This window comes from Microtus ochrogaster, chromosome 17 (assembly GCF_000317375.1).
Source record: "Microtus ochrogaster isolate Prairie Vole_2 chromosome 17, MicOch1.0, whole genome shotgun sequence".
Lineage (NCBI taxonomy): Eukaryota > Metazoa > Chordata > Mammalia > Rodentia > Cricetidae > Microtus > Microtus ochrogaster.
In genome coordinates, this window is record NC_022019.1 from 16,296,637 (window position 1) to 16,306,050 (window position 9,414).

The 9,414-nt window shown below is 43.2% G+C and overlaps 2 protein-coding genes across 3 annotated transcripts in view; both read right to left on the reverse strand.

The window, feature by feature from the left end:
• The window catches only part of Piwil2 (piwi like RNA-mediated gene silencing 2), a 54,400-nt gene that overhangs the window by 5,389 nt on the left and 39,597 nt on the right, over positions 1-9,414 (reverse strand). The gene's annotated exons all lie outside the window — the stretch shown is intronic.
• LOC102000257 (peptidyl-prolyl cis-trans isomerase A-like) lies at positions 4,326-4,861 on the reverse strand. The gene has a single exon (XM_005355576.1). It carries the CDS (start codon positions 4,853-4,855, stop codon positions 4,361-4,363), a length of 495 nt encoding a protein of 164 aa, XP_005355633.1. The 5' UTR covers positions 4,856-4,861; the 3' UTR covers positions 4,326-4,360.

Consider the following 9,414-nt stretch of genomic DNA (forward strand, 5'->3'; position numbering starts at 1 on the left):
AGTACAGAAGAACTTTGGGTGACTGTCTATGCAGCGAGATGTCTCTGTCATTTCTAGAGTTTTGGAAGTTGCTTACTTCTTGTTTACTTAGGTAATTTTATATCCTTCTAGAGTCTTTGATGGAGTTGAAGAATAGATAGTTATAGTTATTGTTTTCCTTTGCATAAAAAATAAAACAGATATAAATAATGTAACTGTAATTCTTGCTTGATAACTGTTTTGTTATATGTAATTTTACTATGTTAAAGTGAAAGCCTTTTTTGTTTGTTTGTTTAAATAGGAAAGGGGATATGGTGTAGGAGGTCCTTCTGTATTTGTGTTGATTTCATTGGTTGAATAAAGAAGCTGCCTTGGCAGCTGGACATGAGTGCCATGAACTGGACATGCCAGGCAGGGGATTCTCAGGATGGGCTCTGTGGAAAACTTCTTTCCTGCTAGAGATCAAACCAGGGGAGCACTCTGTCACCGAGCTTCGTCCCCAGCATATCCCAACACATTTTCATGAGAAATTCTGACATAGATTATGACAGCATTTTGCAGAGTGACTAATGTGTGCTGTTGCAGCAGCCTGTAGTATCTCTCCAACTCGTAAGGCAGGTATGATGGCCATTTGCAAACACAAAAAAAAGCTGGTCTCATTCAGACTTCAGCAGTTCCCTTTCATTTGAAATGCCTCTATGCTAATATGCATTGAACATAGCAGAGTTTTTGTGTGTATGACAGGGTCTCAGGTAGCCCAAGCTGGTTTCAAATTCTGTATGTAGCTGAGTATGATTTTCAACTTCTCATCTGCCTACTTCCTTCTCTCAAGTGCTGGATCCCAGCTTATGGTTTTAACTTAATACATTTTCTTTCTTCTCTCCTCCCCTCCCTTTTCTTCCTTTCTTCCTTCTTCACTAGTAGGAACTGAACCCAGGACTACATGCTAGGGGCGTATTCTACTACTGAGTTAGGTGCCTGGCCTTCTATTTACTTTCTGAAACACAAGCTCACCGACCTGTCCAGCATGGCCTTGAATTCACACAATAACCCAGGCAGACCAGGACTCTCAGTCGTCCTAATGCCTCACCGTCTGAGTGCTGGGATTACAGTCACGCATCACTATATCTGCTCTCTTATGTCTTCTTATCACTGAGTAAGCTTTCATTGTCTGGGCGCGCCAGTCATTTATACATTCACCCACCAAAGAGCACACTGGCTGCTTTCAGGTCTCAGCAAGCGCGAGTAAGCATCCAGGTAGTTTATTGTGGGATCCTAAGTTTTCAACTTGTTTGGGAAAATATTGAAGAGCAGGATTCCGGGATTCTGGGGTAAGGTCATGTTTGGTTCTGTAACGGCAAACTGAGTATTCTGATGGCTCTGGACACCAGCATCTGCTATTCCCGGTATCCGGACTCTGCCATCGCCACGACTATAGCAGGTTGTTGGTTTGCTGTGTAAGGCTCTAGGGCACAGCTGACATCTTTCCACATGCTTACTTGACATGTGCTGACATTCCTTCATGGCAGTGCTGGTCTTCTGTCGACTTCAGAGGGAAGTGCAGTGAGACAAGGCTTTTCTACATATGTAGCCAAGCCTTGGCTGGCCTGATATTATGTAGCCAAGGCTGGCCTCAAAGCCAAGCAAAATCCTTTCACCATAGCACCATGTACTAGAATTCCAGTGTGTACTACCCCTTCCTCCACTCCTGGAGAGAAAGACATCCAACTCACGACACAGCCCTCTTGCCTCTGCCTCCAAGTGCTAAATTACAGATTGTAGGCATGAACCACCACAGCAGGCCATTTTGCTTTATTTATTTATGTATCTATTTATTTACTTTGAGGCATGATCGCTCTATGTAGCCCAGATTAGCCTCAAACTGTGGAAGGACTTGCCTCAGTATCATGAGTATTGGAATCACAGCTATGAGCCACTGATGACTTATACAAAACACAAAAGTAGCTGGCTGGGCTTTGCATCTTTAGAAAGAATCTTATTATTTTGTCAATTATATGCATGTATCTATGTGTCAATGTTTATTATTTTAGATGCCTACAGAGGCCAAAGAATTCAGCTCCCCTGGACCTGGAGTTACAGGTAATTGTGAGCCATCCGATCAAGGTGCTGGGAACCAAACTTGGGACCTTGGGTCCTCTGCAAGAGCAGTGTGGACTCTTGACTACTGAGCCATCTCTCTTGTCCCTGGGTCTTATACTTTAAGCATAGGTGTGTGAGGCACTGTGAGCCAACCTCTGTGAAGTAAAGGCTGTGCAAAGCTTATTATTACTTTTTGCATGTTTAAGGCCAACTGCTCCAGCAGCATTTGTTGAAAGACACCAGTTTCCCACTGACTTGCACCCATTCCTTCAGCAAAGGTTAGACAACTATACTTGTGTGGCATATTTCCAGGCTGTTCTTTTCCCTTAATGTTCTGTTTACTTTCCCATGAGTATCACACAGTACTGATCACCATGGCTTCATGCTCAAGTGTTTAAGCTCTGGAGCATCAGTCTTCAGACCATCCTTAGGCATGTGGTGGCTAGCCTGTGTCTTTGGACTCTCCACATAAATCTGAGAATGACTTTGCTGATGTTCACCAAAGAACTTGCTGACATTCCATTGACTCTGTGTTATAGCTGGGAAGAACAGATACCTTGATGATATCAAGCCTACCAATTAATAAAGAATTATTTTTATTTCTTCATCAGTTTAATAGTTTTCCACATGTGGATCTTACAATAATTTTTTTTTTTTGAGGCAGGGTTTCCCTATGTTGCTCTGGCTGGCCTGGAATGCACTATATAGGCCAGGTTAGCCTTCAATTCATAGAGATCTGCCTGCCTCTGCGTTCCAAATGCTGGAATTAGAGGCCACACCTTTAAACACCATAGTCAGGTTAAAATTCCAGCCTGTCAGTTGCTCACAGCAAAAATCAAATTTAATACTAAACATTTTTTAGATTTATTTTTTATATATGAACACTTATCTGCATATATGTATGTTCACCATGTGTGTGCTGCCTGGTGCCCTCAGAAGAGAATGTCAGATTCCCTAGAACTGGAGAGAGATGGTTGTAAACCACCAAGTGGGTGCTAGGAACCCAACCTGGTCTTTTGCAAGAGCAACAGGTGCTCTTAACCACTGAGATATCTCTCCAGCCCCAACAGTTTCCTTTCTTATAGAATTGAACTTCAAACAAAACCACACACATCATTGCCATTCAAGACTAAAAGTGAAAACATTTAAGAGGAATAAACTTCCAGCTTCCTTTCTTTACTGCATTAGTTGGAACGTCTAGTATGAAGCATCAATAGACAGAAACCGGAAGGACAGGAAGCTACCTTTGTTTGCAATAAACATGCTTATTGCTGTATAACCACCAGGTGGGTTTACTAAACTATGCAAGACTAGTTCAGGAGACTTCTATGTGATAAAAAAAAAAAAAATCTTACCCAAGTCCTCCATGAAAACCCTCTCCAACTAGTGACATCACACTTATGAGAAACAAACCAGCTGCTTCCCCTCTAAGACGAAGACTAAAGTAGTGGCTTCCTCGTGACTGTTTTTACCAAGAACCACACACTGGGTGGCTCCAACAACAGACATTTGTTATCTTATGGTTCTGAAATTTGCAAGATGAAATCAAGATGTAAGTAGTGGGTTGAAGAGGTAACTCAGTGGGTAGAGAGCTGACCTAGCATACACGAATCCCACGTCTGACGCCCAGCACTGCATGACGTATGTGTGGTGGGACACTCTTAGAATCCCTGAACTCGGGAGGTAGAGGCAAGAAATCAGAAACTCAACATATGAGACCCCTTTTGCTGTTGCTATTGTTTTAAGATAGATTTTAAGATAGGTTTAAATAGCCCTGGCTGTCCTAGATCTCACTCTGTAGACCTGGCTGACTTCTAACTCTGAGATCTGCCTGCCCCTGCCTCCTAAGGGCTAGGATTAAAGGATGTGTGCCACTATGCCTAGCTGAGACTCCCTTTTATTTTTTGTTTTGTTTTTGTTTTTTTTCCCCAGGGTTTCTCTGTAGCTTTGGAGCCTGAACTCACCCCTATGAGTTCCCCACCTGTCTCTGCCTTCCGAGTGCTGGGGGATTAAAGGCACCACCACAGCCTGGCCCAGGAAAAAAAATCTTTAAAAGAGATTCCATTTAAAAAGTTTTCTTTTCTTACTTAGTTTTTATTATTCATAATCATAAACTTAACTCTGCAATTCAGCTAGACTTAAGGGGAATGAGGAAAATATGGAACCCAAAGAACTTCAGTGAGAGCAGAGATTACAGGGTACTGCGAGCAGATGGGGCTGAGGTGCTCTCCTGAGCTACCAGGAATGGTCTGGTGGGTAAGAAGCCCGCAAGTCAAAAGAATTAGAGTTGTCCACAGTCGGAAATGGTGATCTTCTTGCTGGTCTTGCCATTCCTGGACCCAAAACGCTCCCTGGCTTCCACAATGTTCATGCCTTCTTTCACCTTCTCAAAGACCACATGTTTGCCATCCAGCCACTCAGTCTTGGTGGTGCAGATAAAAAACTGGGAACTGTTTGTGTTTGGTCCAGCATTTGCCATGGACAAGATGCCAGGACCTGTATGCTTCAGGATGAAGTTCTCATCCTCAAATTTTTCTCCGTAGATGGATCTGCCACCAGTGCCATTATGGCGTGTGAAGTCACCATCCTGGCACATGAATCCTGGAATAATCCTGTGAAAGGAAGAACCCTTATATCCAAATCCTTTCTCTCCAGTGCTCAGAGCACGAAAGTTTTCTGCTGTCTTTGGAACTTTGTCTGCAAACAGCTCGAAGGAGACGCGGCCCAAGGGCTCACCATCGGCCGAGATGTCGAAGAACACGGTGGGGTTGATCATGGCTGCAGCAAGCGGTGAGAGGGGACAGCGGCGTCTGCAAAGCCTTAAAAAGTTTTTTTAAAGTGTCAGTGGAGCCATGCTTCCTCTGAAGGCCCTAGAGAAGAGCCCTTTGGGACCCCTCACGCTTCGAGTGGCTGCAGCTACAGCACTGGAACCTTTGCATCTGTCTGCAGCTCTGTTTCCTCGGTGGGAGTGCAGTGCTCTTTCACATGGTGTTCTGGCTGCGCTGCATCCAACTGTCCCTCTCACAATAGCAGGCATAGCTAAATGCACTGGGGCATATCAGAACTTTTGACTGAGACAAGAGGATTGCAATTCATGGCCAGTATGGGATGTGGGGTGTTTGAGATCAACCTGAGTTACACAGAGAGACCCTGTTTTCCATACCCTACACCCACAGTCACAGAATAGCAGCCAGTGAGTCAGAACCCACACTAACCCAGCTTTGGCTCAACACTCTCAGTCCTGGGATTATGGGCATGCCTACCTTAACATACATCTTTATAATAAAATGTAACACAAAATGTCTTGTACTCTTCTCTTAATTCAAAGATTTAACACTGGAACATTGTTTACTTCTTCCTAGTGATGAGCTGAGATGCCGCTGCTGGCACAGATTCCAGAGTAGACTCCCCACACATATCCAATCTGACACTGTATGGATGCAGATGTAGTCACTTAAATTTACCACTGTGTCCATTACTTTTACTGTTGCTTACTCCTTTAACTATTTCTGTCTTTTTCCTGTGAAAAACGTTATCTTTGCAGTTTACTTCAGTGTAATCTGATGACGACAGCATCTCCACTTCTCAATTCCCTTCATGTCTTTCACCTTCATTACTGGACATCACTTTTGGTGAACATTACATCCAGTACTGGCGGTCACTGTCTTTGAGCACTTTGAAGTCATCACTTTATATCTTATAGCTGCACTGTTTCTGCTGACAAGTTACCTTTAATCCATTAAAAATATAACCTCTTCTTTGCTCTCCCAATTTATGTCTATTTTTTATAATTTGTTTAACTGTATCTTTGCACATATATACATAAACACATAAACATGCTCACACACACATATTTTTATCTCCTGGGATCTGCAGGACTGTGTGTGTGTAAGAGACACAGAGACAAAGAGAGACAGACAGACACAAGGACTCAGCAGGCAGTGCAGGCTAGCCTTGAACTCAGGACTGCCCTGCATCTGCCTTCTGTGCTGAAATTACAGGTGCACCACTGCACCTGCCTGCTTGTTGGACTCCGAATCAACGATCTGACATCCTCTCTGTCACAGGACACTTTTCTCCACTGTCTTTCAGATACTGCTTTGGTCCTTATGTTTCTTTGCTGCCTTGTATATCTTAAAACACACTATTTTAAAATACACAATGGGGCGGGGGAGACAGTATGGAGTTAAATACAAAATACAAGTCAGGTGGTGGTGGCACACACCTCAGGAGGTGGAAGCAGGCCGATCTCTAAATTCAAGGCCAGCCTGGTCCACAGAGCAAGTTCCAGCACAGCCAGAACTGCACGGAGAAACCCTGTCTTTAAACAAAACTACACATAGAAATACGTATCTGTTGGTTTCCCTGTTTTTGTAGCTCTTGCATATCCGTGCTTTAGTCTGATTACATCCTCCTGACCTCTCTTCAGCTGTCTTTAAACTACTGTTACCCGCTGTTTTGGATGGTAACATCCCTGTCCACCCCCAGAACTTTCTAAGCTGACACGCTACCCTGCAGTCTCAGAATGTGACAGTTTTTTAGACAGTAACACAAACAACACAGAGGTAAGAATGTGTGAAAATCCATTTACAGGACAAAGGAAGACACCAGAAGAAATCAACTCCACTGTCAGCTTTACCTCAAAGCTCTTGCCTCAAGAACTAGGCGGAAATACACGTCATTCTTTGAGCGCTTCACCCATGGTGCTTTTTACAGCATCCTTAAGACACCAGCACACCTACCTATGGGGTGTGCAGTTTCAATTACTGCGGTTTTCCCTTCTACAAACTGCAGATTTCATAGTTTTCAGTGCACTGTTCAAATTCTTAGTGCTTTTTTAAAAATCTAAGTTGTTTTTATTTATTCATTATATATTTATTCATTATATTTTTAATATTGATTTATTGTGGAGGGGATGCATGGGATGCATGTTACATATTGTGTGCATATATGTGTGCGTGTGAAAGAAGTTGTAGGATAGGTTCTCTTCCACCATGTAGGACCAGGGATCAAACTCAGGCAGATCGTTAGGCTTATGGGCAAGCACCTTTACCCACTCAGACACATACTGTTCCTCATCTGTTTATTGAGACGAGGGCAATCCTCCAGTCTCAGCCTCTGGAGAAGCTGAGATAACGGAAGTGTATCACCACATGCAGGATATCTGATGGATTACGGGAATCTTCTATGAGTTACTCAGGTTTTTTTTCTCATTTTCTCTCCCCACACACTGGTTGGCTGCTCTCTGGGATGGCGTCACTTCCTGCCGAGCAGCAGTCACAGCAGACCCATCCACATAGAGTGATAAAATAAGTCATTTGTCTTTATTTTTTTTTTTTGCTTTAAGCTTGGTAATATTTAGGATTTGCATCCCAAAGAGTAGGAAATATATATACGCAGGACAAGCATGATAGGAACTGGGGTGGGGGGCTTGGCTTTAATTTTGTCTCTTGGAGACTTTCTCTAATGCTGAGTAATTCTGCAACCTCTTAGCTGCATGTCTTTAGGGTAAAGGCACCCAAAGCTACCCTCATTTCTCTGCATTTCGGTTGTTTTGTTTTCATCTCCACTTCCTTATTTTCTTCTTTAATTAGCTCTTTAATTAAACTGAAGCAGACTGGACATCATGACTCGCATCTGTAATTCGAGCCCAGATTAACAGTGACTTCCAGAATAGCCTAAGCTATAATATCAGACCTCAGCTCTAAAAGCAAACAACAGCAAATAAGGAGAATGGGCCTCTGTGTGTTCCTTTTTCAAACCAAAGCCAAGCACAATGCTCACAATAAACGAGCAGATCATGTGGGCTCTGGAGGGACTTCCCTTTAAAGGAAACTGGAGAACATCACTATCTTGGATCAGCAGATAAAATTCAAATGTGATTTATAATCCAATTGAAGGGACTCTGATTAACTTACTCTAGTGCTTTCCTGCGCCCACCTGCAGCCTTGGCCCTCTGGTGACTGATAATCAGCCGTCACCACAGGATAGAGAGAAAAGGCTCACAAATCTGAAGAAACCCTTGAAGTTGGGTTTGGTGGTACACACTTGTCATCCCAGGACTTAGGCAGCTAAAGCACAATAATCACAGACAGAGACTGTAGCCTGGGCCACACAGTGAACACAAAGCCAGTGCAAGCCTCACAGCAAGTCTGCCTATTCATTAGCTATAAAGCTATGTGAACAGAGGCATCACAGGCTGCATACAAGCCAGACTACAGACATTATAGAGTGCAATCAATCAAAAGGGCAATTTATCAGCCCACCACACCCACATAAGCATCCCAGTGAACTTCTGGTGAACTTCTGGATCCAAGACTCAGGTCACGGTTGGCAGCTCTCCGCATGCCTTATCATATCCTGGTGCCAGGAACCCAAGTGTTCTGCCTTCACAGGGAGAGAACCACTGATGTTCCCTATATAGGACTTTCTGACTTGAACGGAGCATTTCTTCTCCTAGCTGTCCTACATCTCTATTCTTTTCCTAAAACAAACCCCAAAGACAGATATAGAGGCTTTTAGTGAGTTCTGGATCCCTTAAGCAAACTATCAACCAGGAGCGAGATTTGGGGATCCACCCAAACTTCCAACTGGTAGGCCTTCTGAATGGAGTAAGATTAGGTAAACTTCATTGTTTGGCCCTAGATTCTTTTATCAACAATGACATTTCTGAAATTAACATTTGCTAGAAAAGACATAAAAAGTCGGAGACTTCCATCTAGAAAACCAGAAAAGGTAAGCATAAACAGATGAGAGGAAACCATGAATTAATGGAGAGAAAGGCATTCCCAAGCTGAATATGGTGGCATCTGTGATGCAGAGGCAGGTGGGTTTCTAGGAGTTCAAGACCAGACTGGTCTAGAAATGGAGCTCCAGGACAGCCAAGGCTACATACAGAGACCTTGTCTCAAAAAACAAAAAGTAAACCAAAACAAAAAAAAAATCCAGTGAGAGTCTGGGAATATAGCTCAAAAGTAAAGCATTTCCTTAGCATGTGCAAGGCCCTGAGTCTGCTCCCACACATCACCAAACAGAGGAGGATAGGTAATGACAGACAACAAACTCCAGTTATCAAGATGTGATAACTAGTAGACGGTACATGATGGAGGACTTTGGGAGAAGAACACAAACCAACATTTTGTTTGGGAGGGAACAGCAAGGAGAAAACAGAAAGTGTCCCAGAAGTCATCTCGGAGTTAGGTTCAGAAGACAGAGTTTTCGAGGAAACAGTAGTAAGAAAAGAAATAACAGTGCTTGTTGATAAATTCCCACATCATTTGAATCTTCTTAGACACAGAAAGTCCTATTGTCTAACACATGCAGGACACTGCACGG

What these genes read in the sequence shown, in the direction of transcription:
- LOC102000257 (XM_005355576.1), bottom strand. Translation starts at nt 4,855, where the DNA reads ATGATCAACCCCACCGTGTTCTTCGACATCTCGGCCGATGGTGAGCCC.